The sequence below is a fragment of the Clupea harengus genome, chromosome 5, assembly GCF_900700415.2.
Source record: "Clupea harengus chromosome 5, Ch_v2.0.2, whole genome shotgun sequence".
Classification (NCBI taxonomy): domain Eukaryota; kingdom Metazoa; phylum Chordata; class Actinopteri; order Clupeiformes; family Clupeidae; genus Clupea; species Clupea harengus.
Genome location: NC_045156.1, coordinates 30084777 through 30103644, shown reverse-complemented (window position 1 = coordinate 30103644; position 18868 = coordinate 30084777). Strand labels below are relative to the sequence as shown.

Below are 18868 nucleotides of genomic sequence, written 5' to 3'. Positions count from 1 at the left end.
GGTGGCTTCTGGGTTCTCTAATTGTGACACTCTCTTCCTGTTGTAGTTCTATCTGCAGGACACCAAGAGCAGCAATGGCACCTTCATCAACAGCCAACGTCTGAGCCGGGGCTCTGAGGAGAGCCCGCCCTGTGAGGTCCTGTCGGGTGACATCATACAGTTTGGAGTGGATGTGACGGAGAACACGCGGAAAGGTAGCGCCTTCACTAGTTCATCAGTAGTTACAGTGTGTGTGGGCTCGTCCCTGTGTTTGAGTCCAGCTACAATTCTGAACTCCGAATGCGCTGGAACAGCTTGAACTTGCAAGAGAAATGTGTTGCGTCACTAACTCAAGCTGATGTAGTGTGGGGAGTGAACGAACCGTATTGTTTTCAGGCGTTGATGTCATTGGTGTTTTGTCTGCAGTAGTGTAGTGGGCTGTGGTGTCACACTTGCCTATATCTAAAACAAGTGGATGGAGATTTACATTTTACTTGGGTGTCTGGAATAATACTGGGCATATTACTCGGGTGGTATCTCCCTCTGATCTCCAAAGGCTGAGCGTACGTCACGGGGTTGAGAACCCAGTACTGAAGAGATGCTGAAATCCACTGCAGTACTGTGTTTTGTTGTTTTGAAACTGTCAAAGGGATGTGCACTCCTCTCAACCCGAGTCCTCCTCTTCTTTTTCTAGTCACCCACGGTTGCATAGTGTCTACCATCAAGCTGTTTCTACCTGATGGCATGGAGGCGCGGCGACGATCAGAGTAAGTTTCAGAGCGTAACATCTGAACACCATATTATTACTACTTAAGGACAGTGTATGTGTTATTTACAGTGAAAAAATGAATTCATAAAACCTCTAGCTGCACCCGCTGTGTGTAGAAAACTGTGTTAAGGACTTCAAGAACGCCACTGATTGCACAAGTAGCTCTGAGGGGAAAACAAGAGTAAAACAATGGAGGAAGGAACTGAGTTTCATCACATCACATGTGGCTCAACACAAAGTTAGAGGCTCTTTTATATCTTTATCTTTCTTATTAGCAGAAAGCTGTCGTGTACCCATACGCAGCGTGTGCAGTTCTCGGGCATCCATTTGGGCTTTGGACATGCATTCATTCAACTTACAGCTACAGAGCAGAGAAATGAATCTCAAGTGCCCGAAAATCATTTCACAGATTGACCTCTGTCATAATGCATCCATGAGCGTTTATCTTTTATCGTCACATTTCATAATACCATAAATACCTTTGGGATAATGAATGGCAATGTATTTCAGAAGCACTTTTGTCGTATTTCTTGAAATTTGTCTTTATATCCCAACAGCAAGGAATAAATCAAATGCTTTGACAATAAAAAAAATAAAAAAAGTCAACTGTGGACAGGCTTTTTACCGTCCTGCAACTGCCAATCAATCCATTGGGTCTGAATGAAATAATTGGCATGCCTACCTGCCGGTCCACTTGCCTACCTGTGCCCACTCTGCCCACCTGTGCACACATTGCATGTGACTGGAGTGTGAGATTCACTGCTGTAGACAGGCCTCTAAAATCAGGTTTCGGTTAATGGAAGATGAGTCCACATCACAACCTCACTGTTGCGTACACTCCTTCAGTGGTGCCCCAGATTGGCCTCCTATTAAGTGAATTTTGGTTCATTAAACGGGTGGAAGTGCCATGTTAGTCTTTGGACTGTGAGTACGAGGGTTTCAAATGGGGGTACATGGAGAGACTGAAGGGGCAAAAGAAAATATCCAAGTAGTCTGCCTGGCTTTTGCAGCGACCACCTGCCAAACATGCAAACATAGAGTGGATGTGGCTTGAGGTATGCTGTTCTTCAGCAATGAGGCTAAATCCAGTACTCAGGCTATTTTCAGAAGATGCCCCATGTTAGTGTACACAGCCTGGATCAGTGGGCTGAATCAGTGGGGGCTGGATCAGTGGGCTGGATCAGTGGGCTGGATCAGTGGGCTGGATCAGTGGTCTGGATCAGTGGGCTGGATGAGCAGTGGCCTGGATCAGTGGTCTGGATCAGTGGCCTGGATGAGCAGTGGGCTGGATGAGCAGTGGCCTGGATGAGCAGTGGCCTGGATGAGCAGTGGCCTGGATGAGCAGTGGCCTGGATGAGCAGTGGCCTGGATGAGCAGTGGCCTGGATGAGCAGTGGCCTGGATGAGCAGTGGCCTGGATCAGTGGCCTGGATGAGCAGTGGGCTGGATCAGTGGTCTGGATCAGTGGCCTGGATGAGCAGTGGCCTGGATGAGCAGTGGGCTGGATCAGTGGGCTGGATGAGCAGTGGTCTGGATCAGTGGGCTGGATGAGCAGTGGTCTGGATCAGTGGCCTGGATCAGTGGCCTGGATCAGGGGGCTGGATGAGCAGTGGGCTGGATGAGCAGTGGGCTGGATGATCAGTGGGCTGAATCAGTGGTCTGGATCAGTGGGCTGGATCAGTGGGGGCTGGATCAGTGGGCTGGATCAGTGGCCTGGATCAGTGGGCTGAATGAGCAGTGGGCTGGATGAGCAGTGGTCTGGATCAGTGGCCTGGATGAGCAGTGGCCTGGATCAGTGGGGGCTGAATGAGCAGTGGGCTGGATCAGTGGTCTGGATCAGTGGGCTGGATGAGCAGTGGGCTGGATGAGCAGTGGGCTGGATCAGTGGTCTGGATCAGTGGCCTGGATCAGTGGCCTGGATGAGCAGTGGCCTGGATCAGTGGCCTGGATCAGTGGGGGCTGAATGAGCAGTGGTCTGGATCAGTGGCCTGGATCAGTGGGGGCTGAATGAGCAGTGGTCTGGATCAGTGGTCTGGATCAGTGGGCTGGATCAGTGGCCTGGATCAGTGGCCTGGATCAGTGGGGGCTGGATCAGTGGCCTGGATCAGTGGCCTGGATCAGTGGGGGCTGGATCAGTGGCCTGGATCAGTGGGCTGGAATCAGTGGGGGCTGAATGAGCAGTGGAGAATCCTCCGTTCCTCACTACCTTGCTGAATAGCAGGACCAATTAAAACAATGTCATTCAAGATGTCAGCAAAGCGTTCCTTAGACAGGGAAGTGGAACTGTACTCCACACATTTGCCAAAGCTCATACGTGTATTTATGGATCTTGACCCTCCCCCCCTCCATTGAGCTGTCCCCTTTTGGGGTCCAGTAATACCCCATTAGTTTAGGTGTAGGCATGTCTCACTTTGGGGTCCAGTAATACCCCATTAGTTTAGGTGTAGGCATGTCTCACTTTGTTTCTTTCATTCACTCCTTTATTCCTTCTCTGTGACAGTCCATTAACTCTTTGCTTTTCTGTCCCTCCAACCCTTTCGCCCCTGATTCTTCTTCCTCCCTCCTCCTAACCTTTTTACTTTTAATCCATGAGCGCTCTCTCTTCCACCATTTCTTCCTCCCCCTGGCTGTGCGTCTCTGTCAGTATATGGTATTTAAGGGCAGCATGTTGAATGTGGTCCTGTGACTATGGGGACACATATATATATACACACACCAGTTCAGTGGCATGTTTTCGTAGCTTTGCATTGACGGACTCTGGAGAGGGCAGGATTTATAGAAACAAGATGCTGGTGGTTGGAGTGGTGTTTGCAAATGGGCAGTAAATTAGAGGCTTACCCATCAACCGAGTTAACAGCTTTTTGGATGAAATGGTTCGCCTCCATACTAGCTGTTCCTTACAGAAACGTCCTTTTCTCTGTTGATAATTGATACTTTCTTCACCTTCAAAAGAGTTTCTGAAACTGCTACAATCACAGGACGACTGCACGTGCCGTTTATCTGACTAAGGTGGTGAACTTTAGTGTACTGAAGTGAAATCCTGAAGTCAATATTTTAGATTACATGATGACAAAGCCATATATATGCAAATGCAGTTGGAATTGCATCTACCGTCAACCTCCAGCCTATGTGGTTTTACAGTGTAAAAAGGACAGCCAAGATGTCACTGTGTCTCAACCTTATGGGACAGTAGATCTATGCATTAAAGTGGAAAATATTGTGGGGAAAAAATACAATTAATCTGACCATGAAAGTATTAAATGGCCTCCAATATTATCAAGCAGCCTATCAGCTTGTTGCACAATGTAATGGCATGGCACACAAGGAGTTGTATGAATGGTTAATGACTGGTTTATTAATATGATATATTAATTACTATAAATAACAACAATTGAATAAACGGGTTGGATGCCAATTAGATCAGAACTACTTAAATGACATAAAACAAACCTGGATGAGTAAGTGAATGGGATAGAGAGATGAGAAGGGGAGAGATGGAGGATGGAGAAGGGGAGAGATGAAGGAGGGGAGAGATGGAGGTTGGAGAGAGAGAGAGAGAGAGAGAGAGAACACGAGAGTTGGTTTGTGTTTACCATGCGGTGTAAACATAACCTTTGAAGCAGGGGAGTCCAGGGCCCTATTCGTCGTAGCTCGCTAAGCGGTTTAGTGAGCTAATTTTCAGGCTAAGATAAAAAATGCCCCTCTTTTTGGTTCGTGGAAGCAACTTTCGATAAATCACCATAGTTGCATATCAATTAGCACTAACCTGCTCCAGCGCAGGCTAACTTTAATAATAATAATTTGTCAGGTTTTAATGGCACACACGACCCACTGAAACACACACGTGAATATATGTAGGCGACACAGGACACACACACACACACACACGCAGGCCTGAGGTCGCAGTGAATTTATTCTCTGCCTTTTCCCATCCTGGAACGTCCCTCCTCAGGACCCCCCAGGAGCAGTGGGCAGCTTCTAAGCGCCCGGGGACCAAGTTGAGCGAACTGTCCATCTTTCACACAGAAAGGCCCGGGAGATAGCCCACCTGAGCACTGAAGGTCTGGGGAGGACCGGCCCCCCAGAGCCAACAGCGCCCCATGAGGGGATCGAACCCATGACCTTGCTGTGAGGCGGCAGTACAAGCAACTGAGCCACCGTGCCACCAGTGTAGCTGGATAAGCTTGCCACACCCCCGGAAAAAGGAGGGATCCCATTGACCAAGGAGCCATATTAGATAGTTAGATTAGCGTAGGGAGAGAGTTATTTGCGATCGCCAAGATCGATTATTCCATCATGATTTCTTGTATGAGCGCTACCAATTCAGCCGACAAGGAACAATTAATTTACAAGACCTTCTTGAGTCATTTATTGCAAACAGTGGTACATTTTTGTAGTGTCGGTGATGCGGAGAACAAAGCACTCATAATTATATGACCGTGTTATTAGTACACCATAGCATATCATTATTGTAGAAAATGATTAAGGTGGACTCATGATTAGAATAGAGAGAAATACACACACTTTATTTTCACTGCTTCAATTTATTGCCTTTACATTTAGACATTTAACAGACGCTTTTATTCAAAGCGACTTACAAGGAAATGTAAAACTACACCGAGGTAGGAGGTGAGGGGAATCGAACTAGCAACCTTGCAGTTACTAACCGGCAGCGGTATCCTCTGTACCAGTTCACATTTTCCATCATGTATTCATGCATTGATTTCATCCTATAGACATCCCAACACACCGCTTCTAGTCTTGCTCTCACAGCGGTGGCGGTGTTGAATTTTGCCATGATTATGGTCTTGTATTCTTCATAAGCGTTCATGTTCATCTCCTGCTCGCCAGCGGAGAAAAAAAAGAGCCCTTTTCTTTGAGTTTAGAACCATTATACTGTTAGAAAATCATTGTTTTGGTGATCGACCTTTCCTGCCTAATGAAGTAGGACGTGCACGCGCAATTGCCCTGATAAGTTTAGCCTGGTTGAAATTGACCACATGATTTGGATGCGGACCATCCTTTGACGAGCCGAAATATATCCTGTTCTCAATCAATTCGCTAATGTTAACGGGGCTAAAAGGACAATTGATTAACTTAGCTTCAGCCCTCTGACGAACGGAGCCCAGTGCTGAAGACCTGACGCATGATGCACGTTAAAACCTGAGTAGTCTGCAGGATGGGAGAGGGGGTGTGGGAGTGTCTGGGTCTGAACTGGGTCTGCATAGCTACCCAGACTCCCAGGGTTTAAGTTCACTCCTAAACTGCTGCAAAGGCTAGATAAATCCCCCCCCCCCCCCCCCCAAGGATTAATACGCACACACACACACTTCCTTTGACATGGTTTGGTGTATCTTCAAAATGTGTTTTGTCCTTGCGTAACATTTTATAAAATTCTAATGGTCCTGTTGAAAACGGTCAAATCATTCAACCTTTAGCTACTTTGGGCATTTGGCACATTTGACTTGGACCGATATTTCATTAAACTTGTTTGATTATGATGATGGTGTCCTGTTATAAATGTCGACACTTCTGTAGGCCTATATGTAGCAATTCCCTCTACATTTAGTATTAGTATGCCTTCAACTAATAATCCCACAAGGTATAGGCCTATATAGATGCTTATTTTTCAAAACTTTGTAAACGAATGTCAAGTACAGTTATACAGTAAAGCTCATATTGTTGCTCATTATGTATACAGTTAAGCATGAGAATATATCTGTTATAAAATCACCTCATATTCACTAAACGGGTCGCAAAATCACAGAACATAACTCACAGGTACGGTTTCACACCCTATCAGAAGTACAGCCGCCACATCCACAAACTATTTTCACTCAGAATTAGATATACAACTAACCTTTTTAGTGTATTGTTGCCAGACATGTAATCATTCAAGATATAACACTTTTCTTGTAACAGAAAGAAAACATTTATGTCACTTAATTCTCGCTCATTCTCTCACTTGATGCGGTGGTCGTATTGTTTTATCTCTCTGCGATACGTCTAGTTGACTTTTCAGGGTGACCCTTGCCTGCAGCAATGAGTAGCACTGTGACCTCCGTTCCAAAAGGGCATTGATGGGATATAATTTATACCATATATTGAAGATTCAGTCTTAGGTTTGATCAGTCAGGATTCAGGTTTATTCTTGAAGAATGGTGGCCGACCACTGTGAGACAGAGACTGAGGATCCATCCTCCCTCACAGAACTTCACCTCAGTATATCTGACTTATTCCTTGAGGAACAGTCTGTTAAATACACTGATATCTAAGGGGTGTTACCGTCTATTCAAATGGGCCATGGGTGCAGGGTTCTTTGTCTCGACCTGGGGGGGGGGGGGGGGGGGGGGGGGGAGGTGAGAGTCTAATATCACACCTCACTCCCCAGGTCAGCCCAAGGTATATTCACCAAGGAATGTTTTCATGCTAGTAAAATCCAAATAAAAGTAACAATTATAACTAGGTATAATATCATTGAATTATTGACTATGGCATATTCTTATGACCTATGCCGGTCCCTTCAGCATCATAAACCCTTTTCAGCCTGTCCCTGAATGTTCCCTTTCTGTCAGTCTGATGGAATGTCACACAACCAGTATGAGGGCAGGCCGCGGAGGAGAAGCTGTTTGTGTGAACAAGACAATCAGGTTCTTCCATTGTTCTACTCGAGTTAAGCCTCACCATCAAGGGAATGATGTTATTCTCCGTTTCTCTCAGGGCCTCTAGGTGTGTGTCAGTGTCTGCCTGCCACACTCTGGGACAAGCCATGTGACCTGCACGCGTCCTTTGGTCTTTACTGCAGGTCGTGAACAGAACATTCTCAATGCACGAGTACAAATGGGAAGGGCTTCCTCTGTCTTGCTGTGCATTGACACTTGGGATCATGACTCCCTTGGATGGGACCTCCCCCCTATAGGACTTCTTAGAACTATTCTTCTGCTCCTAACTGCATGTATGGACACAAGGATACACTGAGAGAGGGGGTCTGTTTGACTCTCCAGAATGGAACACTGCAGCTAACACTTGAGGTTCACTGGCCTCTGTGTCGAGTCCAGGACTAAGTCACCTCTCCAACTTAATAACTAAACATGAAAGTCATGAAGTGGGTTCTTTTCATACTTTATAGAAGGCGTGTCTGATTCTTCAGGCCTAGAGTTTTAGTGTGTTTCATGAGGAAGTGCTGTGTGGCTAGGGTGCCGAGTAACCAAAGATATGGCCCTACCTTATTCTTTTATTCAACTGTAGCAAGTAGTTGAGCTAACATGGGATTGGATAGTTCAACAGCTTTCACTCTATTATAGTTATGTGGGCACGTATCATCATTTTCCATTGGATACAGTACATTTGTTTTTTGAAAATGATTGATTGTCTGGTGTTACTCTGCGGTTTATTTCGGTTTTATTTTGTATGTTTTCATCTGGACAACTGAAGTCCTTGACGACACAGATGTCTTTTCATAGTGGCAGTTGAGTTTTTGCTCTCGGGGCTTTTACTGTGCTTTCCAGTTTGTTCTTTTGCACTTTTAATATCGCTTCATGAAATCTACCACTAGGTGTTTTTCTTTGCCTAGTCACTCTCGTTCTCCCTTTTAGATGCAGGTTTAGAGTGTGATGCTTCTAATTACAGATAAATCACATGAGGAAGTAAAAGAGATGTGTGGCTGGGTTAGGGAGAGAGCCACACAGCAAGGGGGTTGGGCCGATAAAGCTTCACCTCATAAACAGCCTATCACAGGAAGAAGCTGTAGAACGTGTATGTCATGAGAAGAACCAATCATCTACACACACACACATACTCGCGCAACAGAACATGTGACAAAAAGTACTGTTTGTGGGTAGGTTTCAAAACATCATGCTGAATATCATTTTGCCTGAATCCATCAGTTAGGAAGACGGCGATCTTTTCTCAGTTCCAGCCATGGTGGTTTTGTTCTTAAACTCCAGAATGCCTCTAAGTATTGTGAAAAGAAAGTACTGCTTACAGCAGCTGCAAACTGTAACAGCCATGTCATAAATGTTGCTGTACTGCTTTAATTCCTGTTATCGCTGAATAGGTTAAAATGTGAAATGCCACTCCTATGTTTTGGATCTCAACACTTCCCATCCAGTTTCTGCAGCTCAGCTTTCACTGTTAAAGATTAACAATAGAGTACGTTGCTAAACAGGTACACATTGAGCACAGTGACAAATATTTGCTTGTACTATGATTTTAAACTGCCAAGAGGATAAGCTTTTTACCTTTTTCTTTCATCAGTTCATTAACTATGTGTTTTTTTTTTTCTTTCCCACAGTGTGATTCAAGCACCATTACCACTGCCTATTGATAAGGTAAGTCGAGTTTGTTCCGTGATGTTGCCGTGCTATCTTCTCTTATGTTTGCGTTTTGAAGGTACTAAAAATTGTATTCAAAATAAAAAGTAATTTCTTTCAAAGATTAAGGAATCTGATTGTAAAATCTCACCTGTTTTTTTTGTTTTAGTGGTGTCCCTTTGTGTAATCTGTTTTGGACATCTGTGTTCCCTCAGTGAGGGGCACTCCTCTCCCCTTTGGTGAAATGCATACAGCATAGCGATGACATCATCCCTGTGTGTGTGTGTGTGTGTGTGTGCTTGCTCTCCGTGTCTTTGGCTTTTCTTTCTCTCGGAATTCCATTTATCTTACCCTCGCCTACAAGGCCAATACAAAAAAATTCATTAACTTTCCATTAATGCAGTAACACCATATATAGACATTCCTGGCCAAAAAATATTCTGCGCAATGAGTTAAAGAACTGTAGAATGATCTGGTATGAATCTACATATCCACCCATCGCTGGTAAATGACTCTCCTTTCAAATGGGAATAGCTGGGTGGTGCAACTACATTTGGGGGTTCCCCCTAAAATGATGACCTCAACTCTAGATTAAACACCCCAACCTTTAGATCCTGAAGTGTACATTCTGAAAACCCTTGATGTGATGCCTTAGTGTTGAAGTACCTCTGTTACCTAATAGCAGGTCAGGTAGGATAACGGGGTCAACAGAGATGACCCCGTTGGACTTAAATAGGCCCTGACCACAGCTCCAGGGAAGATTGGATAAGAGAGTCGTCTGGGCTGGGTGCGCTCCTGGATTGTGTTTTCTGTTTCTGTTGTCTCTCTTGCGTGAGCACTGAAGAGAAGAATGTGATGAGCTAGGGCCTCACAAGTTGGCCGCTGGCCCTCCAACAGAGGTGTCTTTCTCTGAAGATGTGGAAGTGCATACTCCACGGTTAGAACACCTAATCATATTAAGGAGTAATCTGGAATCTAATTTCCATTGCCCCTCCCTGCCCTGAGCTGGATTCGGCACCCTCTCCGTCCGCATGCCCTTTGGTCTGCTCAAATTGGGCCTCTCTTGAGCAGAATTGGAAAGTTGTGTGTTTACTACATAGTGAAATCATCATCAAATCATATTATTTTATTTATTTATTTATCTCTAGAAAATCTGTGTTTTTTTTTACAAGTGTTTGTAAACCCCCCCCCCCCCCCTTTCTTTCCTACTGTGAGGCGCATTGTGTTACCTCCTTGTATGAAATGCGCCGTACAAATAAAGGTTGATTTGATTTGAAGCTAGAGCTCATTCCCTCCTTCCTGTGCCATTTTGGATTCATCACTTAAGAAATGGGCAGACGGCCTCGCTTATTATTTGAGTCTGCACTTTAAGACTTGGACTCGCATTCTTCAAGGACGAAGTATGTCTGTCAGCATTTGTGACCATTGACAGGATGCCTAACCAGCTCCGAGAGCGCTTACTACAGTGTCTATATCGGACAACATCTGATGCTGTCAATATGAATGCATTTCCACACCTGCTTCATGACATGCAGAACTCACACTGGTTTTTCTTTCTACTTGTGCCTTGATGCGGCTTCACTTTACACCATTTTACAGCATCGAGTTGTACATTAAAGTGAGACTTTTATTGTAAAGGCTGCAGATTTGTGCTTCATGTTATTATTTAAGCAGTTTGGTTCCCGTCACTGAGCCTTGTTGAATTTTCATTGAATAGGCTCCTTAGGAAATGAAATGGAATTAGTTGTCAGAACCATCTAGAACGGATCCACCAGGCATTTACTTCTCCATCCATTCATCTCATTTGCCTTTTGTTCTCAAGGCATTAGGGGTGTTCCACTTGTGTGTGTGTGTGTGTGTGTGTGTGTGTGTGTGTGTGTGTGTGTGTGTGTGTGTATATATACTTCTGGTGCACTGGGTTCTGAAGCTGCCTTCTCACAGAGCTTTGTCTGGGTCCTGCAGGTGGCTGCCAACACGCCCAGCATGTACTCTCAGGAACTGTTCCAGCTCTCACAGTATCTGCAGGTATGCTGTTACACTGACACCTAGTGGTTATGTTTGTGAAAAGCACTCGCCACTAAAATTGTAGTTGAATAAAGGAAGTATCTTTTATTGAAGTAACTTCATTTGAATGAATGTATAGAACCCTTGGAGTGTATTGAAATGTTTACTTTTGTTTGGAATATGTTCCTAATGAAGTAATTAAATGTAAACCTCAGAGATTGCTTTTATTCTTTTGTATTCAAGTACTCAATCCTTGCACTATCCACACAAGCACATGAACACTATCTCTCTGCACTCTTTGCACTACTTTCCTCGTGAACATCAACACTGACACAACCAATTTTGCACACTGTAATATCTGTATAATATCTGTATACACCCCACTCCCTGTGAACATGTTCTCCCTATGTGTATTGTTTTTCTACTGTGATTCTACTGTGATTTGTGTATGTATGTTTGTGAGTTAAGTTAAGTGTATAAGCTACTGGATGACCTAAATTTCCTTCGGGATTAATAAAGTATCCATCTATCTATCTATCTATCTATTTATTTGAAGGAGGCCTTACACAGGGAGCAGATGCTGGAGCAGAAACTGGCCACACTGCAGAGGCTGCTGGCCAGCACACAGGAGGCCTCGGAGAGCAGCTGGCAGGTAGGAGACGCACGCACGCACACACTCACTCACTCACTCACGCTGTAGTATTTGTGTCTAACCCATGTCACTCACTCACTCACTCACTCTCACACACTCACACACACACTCACTCACACACACACACTCACACTCACGGTGACTCACCCATGCCTTCCCAGTCACTCACCCATGCATATCCAGTCACTCGTGCTCACATATATTTGTTTATTCATTTATCTGAGAGCTTAGCTGTTGTTGCTCCTCTTTTCCTAATATCATGCATCAGTGTGAAACTCTGTCTTAGAAATACAGTACAATTCATTCATTCTGTGATTTCCACACCTTCACTTAATATGTATGTGAAGGTATTTGTAGGAATGCAGATTGTGACTTCACCCCTCCCTCTGCCTCTCCTCAGGCTTTAATAGATGAGGACCGGCTACTCTCTCGACTGGAGGTGATGGGGAACCAGCTGCAAGCTTACTCTAAAGTGAGAATAGCCTCCTGATTTATGGACTACAAAATTACTGATGAAACTGCAGTCATATTTATAGTAATGTCTTGAAGTAGGAGTCTGCTGAGGCCTTAGCAATGTATCATTGCTATTATGTACATTAGGGTGAGATGATGGTGATTTAGATGTGACTGTGTAGAATACTTCATTTCATAAAGAACAACGCCCATCTTGTAAATGAGTATGACACTAAGCAGGCATCAAATAGCTGTGTTCAAGACTTCATGGAGATGAATAAGGGGAGACTTTAAGGAGTTTAAGGCCCGTCAGATGATCAAGCTGCTTCAGCAGTGATACATTAGCATAATTTTTATATGGAACTTGGCGTCTGAAATAAAGGTGTGTGTGTGTGTGTGTGTGTGTGTGTGTGTGTGTGTGTGTGTGTGTGTGTGTGTGTGTGTGTGTGTGTGTGTGTGTGTGTGTGTCTATATATATATATATATATATATATATATATATATATATAAAATATAACACTGGAATATAGTCTACTATAGTGTGCAACAAATGTTCACCTCCCTAATATTCTGTGCTCTCTCTATGTAGAACCAAACAGAAGACGGCATCCGGAAGGAGCTGGTTAACTTGCAGGACGACAAATTCAACTATGAGACTACAGCCAAAGAGTCCCTGAGGCGGGTCCTTCAGGAGAAGATTGAGGTGGTCAGGAAGCTGTCAGAGGTGGAGGTGAGATGGAGATCAAATACACAGCACCACGGCCATAATCCTGTTGATTACACTATACACATTGGGCCTCATTCTCGAACATTTTCTGAAGTTTCTTCTGAAATGTTTCTTACGGGCTTCGGAAAAACAACGTAAGGAAAAGACATCCGACAAATTCATGAACGCTTGAAAATGTGTTCCTACGCAGCAGAAGTGTTCTGAGCTGTGCTCCACCGGAAGAGTTTTCTTAAATTGAAAGCGCGTTCTCGTGCTCCTGAATTTGCATACATACACGCCCTGCCAGCTCCTTATAAGGGCACGCAACCGTAGTGACGTGTGCAGTCGGAATCGACCGAATCTACACGAAAGCAACTCGTAAACGAGTCATGTCAAAGCGGATAGCGATCACCGTCGAGTAAACGCAGATCTAACTTCAACTATATATGTCTATGACTTGAACGGTGCAGAGATGGACTGTTGCAGGATGTAGATGTGTCCATTCTATTCCACTATAGCTATACCAACGTGATTGAGTTTAGTGCTTATTTATTTATTCACTTACATTTGCAGTGTTCGTGTACATTACATTTAGTCATTTAGCAGACACTTTTGTCCAAAGCGACGTACAAGGAATAGAACAGTCAAGCTACGAGCAATAGAGACCTAGTGTAACAATAAATACTACTTTACATAAGAAATAGAAAAACGAAATAGGAAATAAAAACGAAGTGCGGGAATGTAACTGCTATAAGTGCAAGTTAAGCACTAGTCGAAGTGCCAGTTAGGAAGGCGCTCTCTGAAGAGTTGGGTCTTCAAAAGCTTCTTAAAGGTAGAGAGGGACGCGTCTGCTCTGGTAGTGCTAGGCAGTTCGTTCCACCAACGTGGAACTACTTGAAAATTCTGGATTGCCGTACTTCACAGACGGCAGTGCCAAACGACGCTCACTAGACGAGCGCAGCATTCCGGTGTAGTCCTTTTATTTATTTTATGACATCACGGTGCCTCGTAGAATCATGACTATAGGCCTACATGTGAAACGTAATTGTTAATGATACAAATATTCTCGTAATTAATATTATTATTATTATCATTACTTTAATCCGAGGATCTGTAGAGTTGATGTGAACGCAATCACCAACGATTTCTCACAAATTCATTACACGGAGAGTTTTCTTAAATGCGATTCCTCAAAAAACCACAAGATGGCCCAGTCTGGCCGAGTTACGACTGCTATTTCGAGTTCGGAAAGTCTTCTGAAGTTCAGAGCAAATCCCAGATGTGAGAACTTTCATGAATGCCAAATGTTTTCCTAAATCCAATTCAGAAGAAATTCATTCTTAAATTCTTCTTAACTGCGTTCGAGAATGAGGCCCATTGTCTTCAAAGTTAGTTACGATCATGTAGCAGGTCATTTATTAGTTGTTGTAAAGTGTTTTTTTCCCTCTGACATACCAGTTTGGGTGACTCATTGAACTGTGTGTGTGTGTGTGTGTGTCCAGAGGAGTCTGAGTAACACGGAGGATGAGTGCACACACCTGAAGGAGATGAACGAGCGTACGCAGGAGGAGCTCCAGGAGCTGGCCAACAAGTACAATGGCGCCGTCAACGAGATCAAAGACCTCACCGACAAGATCAAGGCAAGTGTCACGAGACCCATGGGCAAGAGCCAGTGGCCAAAGTCAGTCAACTGGCGATGTATTCAGACACCCCTGATTGTAGTGGTGGTGGCCTTGGCCTGGAGTGGTAGGCAACTGATGCAGTGATTTTATGGGCTAAGCCAGGGGTTTTCAACCGGGGGTCCGTGGCCCCCTGGTGGTCCGCGACGGCATTGCAGGGGGTCCGCGACATGAGCCTATGTTGATCAGTTCACCATTGATTTTGTATTTATTTTTATAAATTCGCTTTGATATTTCAACACATTTCAGGATTACACTTGAATATCTGAAAAAATATCGAAGAAATTACACTGACAAGTGCTACAGGCCGAATATGTGTGCGAGGGAAGGGGCGTGGCGACGGCGGTTAGTGATCTACCCTGATAACTGCACATATTTAAGTCTTATAGGCAGAATATCTGTGCAGGGGGAGGGGGCGTGGCGGCGGCTGGCGATGTACCCTGATAATTTCACATATTTAAGTGTTATAGGCAGAATATCTGTGCGGGGGGAGGGGGCGTGGCGGCGGTTAAAAACACGCACGCGCGTGCAGGTACATCAGTGGGCCGCAAATTACTTTCTAGTCAGAATGGTGGTCCCTGGGACAAAACCAGTTGAAAACCCCCGGGCTAAGCAATACTGCCTGACTTTCACCAGTCATGAACAGTAAAATCCTCTATGCCTATCGGAGGAAATGTCAGTGGTTCTAATGAAGGCTCCCATTGATGCCTGTACATGACTGAATGAACAGAATAATGATGAGGAATGGTTTAACCAGCCTCCCACATATGTAATGTCTCAATGAGGGCAGAGCACTTTTCAGACAATAGACCTCTTGACAAAATTGAGGAATCTGGTTGTTTTCCTTTTGATACATTGACAGTAACTGACAAGCTACTTTCAGACTTTCAGACTTCTCTAGACATTACCTGGAGAAGCTGTTTGTAGAGGCAAATGTCCAAATCAGTTGGCCTGGACATTTAAACAAACAAGTTTGAATGCAATTCAACACAATTCAGCAGAAACCTAGTTGTTTATGTTTGTTAGCTAGCTAGGTAGGTAGCTAGCTAGTTGGTCATATTAGGCTAGCAAGAACATTTTCACAATTGCAAACTGGCTACTGGTACGTTTTGGTCAATCATTGTAGCTAGCTTACGAAGCAGCTTTCCCTCAGCTAACTCATGTTTAGCCCTCAGTCTAGCCTACTTGTTTAGTTCCGTGGCCTGGTCACTTCTACACTTACGTAACAAAGAAAACCCCTGTGTGTGTGTGTGTGTGTGTGTCTGCTGTGTGTGTGTGTGTGTGTGTGTGTGTGTGTGTGCAGCTGGCTGAGAGCCGGCAGGAGGAGCTGACTCAAAAGGGGCAGAATGAGAAGAAGGAGCTGCAGATGCGCATCGAGGAGATGGAGGAGAAGGAGCAGGCCCTGCAGGCGCGCATCGAAGCCCTTCAGGCAGACAACGACTTTACAAACGAGAGACTTGCAGCACTGCAAGGTATGTACACACACCTGCACGAGCATAGTCACACACTTACATACATACATACATACATACATACATACATACATACATACATACATACATACATACATACAAACACACAAACACGCATACATAGATACATACATGCATACATACACGCATACACACATATACACATACATACACGCAAACACGCATACATACAAATATACACACACCTGCACGAGCATAGTCACACACTTACATACATACATACAGACATACACGCAAACATACACGCAAACATACAAACATACACGCATACATAGATACACGCATACATAGAAACACGCATACATAGATACACGCATACATAGATACACGCATACATAGATACACGCATACATACAAACACGCATACATAGAAACACGCATACATAGAAACACGCATACATAGAAACACGCATACATAGAAACACGCATACATACATACACGCATACATAGAAACACGCATACATAGATACACGCATACATACATACACGCATGCATACATACACGCATACATACAGCCATACACACACATATACACACATACACGCATACACACATACACACATTTACATTTAGTCATTTAGCAGACGCTTTTGTCCAAAGCGACGTACAAGGGAGAGAACAGTCAAGCTACGAGCAATAGAGACCTAGTGTAACAATAAATACTACTTTACATAAGAAATAGAAAAACAACATAAAAAAGAAAAAAGTGCAGGAATGTAACTGCTGTAGGTGCAAGTTAGGCACTAGTCGAAGTGCCAGTTAGGAAGGGAGGTGCTCTCTGATGAGTTGGGTCTTCAAAAGCTTCTTAAAGGTAGAGAGGGACGCCCCTGCTCTGGTGGTGCTAGGCAGTTCGTTCCACCAACGTGGAACTACACACACACACACACACACACACACACACACACACACACACTCAAACACACATACACTCAAACACACATACATACATACATACCCACATACATATACTCAAACACACATACATACACGCATACACCACCTGTTGTTGCTTGCTGAATTGAAGCGAGTGGGATGACTTCTCAAAAGAGCATGGCGTTGCAGGTGCATGTTTTTATCAATTTCCAATGATGTGCGTCCAGAAAAGGCTTGGGGTACATTTATGGGTAGGCTGGACAGTGTCCTTATTCTGCTTCAGTAGCACTGTGCTGAAGTACAGAGTCCTTCTCACTAGGCAGTGGAACCACCCAAACTATTTCCATGTTTTATTTCAAGATTATTATTTTTTATTGTTTTGGTCATGTCCACATCTTGTCATTGTCGTTTCCAGTCAGGTTAGAGCAACTACAGGAGAAAAACATAAAGGAGAACAACAGTTTAGGTGAGTGTGGTGTGGGCACGTGCAGCCCCTCAGTGTCCTGCTCCGCTCCGCTCGCTCGCTCGCTCGCTCGCTAACATCCGCTGCATCACCTCTCCTTCGCTAATACGGCATGTTGCTTGGATTTTCTCATTTTGTTTCTTTCCTCCTTTGTCCACTTCACACCTGGCTTCCGCTCTGTGGTTCTGTACTGAATTGAAAGAGCCATGTCCGTACTCTTTCTCTGTGGTTCTGTACTCTTTCTCTGTGGTTCTGTACTGAATTGATAGAGCAACGTCCGTACTCTTTCTCTGTGGTTCTGTACTGAATTGATAGAGCCATGTCCGTACTCTTTCTCTGTGGTTCTGTACTGAATTGAAAGAGCCATGTCCGTACTCTTTCTCTGTGCTCTGAGCATGTCTGGTCACCTGATTCCACACAAGCTTAGCTAAACATGGTCAAGCAGTTTCCCCTCTGGGGACTTTCTTTCCACGGAGTTGGGTTCTGACTCTGCTTGCAGACATGAGGTTTACCTGATTGGGTTGGGAGGGTGTTTTTTGTGGCCATTTTGTAATCCAAGTGATGATGTTTTTTCTGATGATTGATGATAGGTAGCCCAGAAGGGGACTGTCTCCACAGTCTTGATCTCGCTACAGAGGAAGGTAGTATGATGTTCTCCTCTGCCAGGGCAGTGCTTTCTGCTGCCCTGCTGGCTTTCTGTCTAACACACTTTAATCTCCACTGTCAGACTGAAATAGGGTGGCTGGGCTTTTCACCAGTGTTCATGAATTAGAAAGTTCGGTCAGCCACTTCACTTCTGATCTTTTGGGTGTTTTTGTTGAAAGATACAACTGTACAATTGTTGGCTGGTTATGCACACTTCCAGTGTCTGGAAATGTTGATGTTCTTGAACAGGTTAGTCCTGATGACCATTGTGTTCCTGTTAGGGGTTTAGTTCCCACTACAGAATCACAGACAGACAGATAGATAGATAGATAGATACTTTATTAATCCCGAGGGAAATTTAGGAAAGTTGTGATGCCAGACTATGGATCCCAGGCAGAGCATGACTGTGGAAAAGAAAACTGCTTTATCAGAACAGTGAGGTTAAGGGGTGCGCTTTGCATGACTGTATAGGGTGCTGGTGTCTTTGCTTGATTTAAAGTATACTTCCTGAAAATAAGTCCTTATGGAGCAGTAACTCAAGAAGTAAAGAGAAATAAAGCGTGCTGTCATTCATTGTTGTTTGCATATTCATTCTGAATGAAATATAGCTAGCGAGAGGCAGAATAGTGTTCAACCAGCCTGAAAGTCATCACTCTTTTATACAAGCATCTTCCCAATCAGTATTTTCATTTCATTTTTATTTTCTTTAAGACACTGGTGTGGCTTTAGCCTTGTGCTGGGGTAATTGTCGTTTTGGTAGGTAAGCCCTCTCCCAAGCCTTACTTTTACAACAGACTGCAACGGGTGTTTTTAGCAATATTGCGTAGGGCTGAACGATT

At 44.2% G+C, this 18868-nt stretch overlaps 1 protein-coding gene across 1 annotated transcript in view; it reads left to right on the top strand.

Annotated features, from left to right (window-relative positions):
- Positions 1–18868, top strand: part of slmapa (sarcolemma associated protein a) — a 65359-nt gene that overhangs the window by 19672 nt on the left and 26819 nt on the right. The window contains exons 2-12 of the mRNA XM_031568503.2: positions 47–194; positions 674–746; positions 9041–9077; positions 11022–11084; positions 11620–11715; positions 12116–12187; positions 12758–12898; positions 14377–14514; positions 15857–16025; positions 17337–17387; positions 17975–18025. Of these exons, the coding sequence (XP_031424363.1) occupies positions 47–194; positions 674–746; positions 9041–9077; positions 11022–11084; positions 11620–11715; positions 12116–12187; positions 12758–12898; positions 14377–14514; positions 15857–16025; positions 17337–17387; positions 17975–18025 (1039 nt within the window). The remainder of the gene's footprint in view (positions 1–46; positions 195–673; positions 747–9040; positions 9078–11021; positions 11085–11619; positions 11716–12115; positions 12188–12757; positions 12899–14376; positions 14515–15856; positions 16026–17336; positions 17388–17974; positions 18026–18868) is intronic.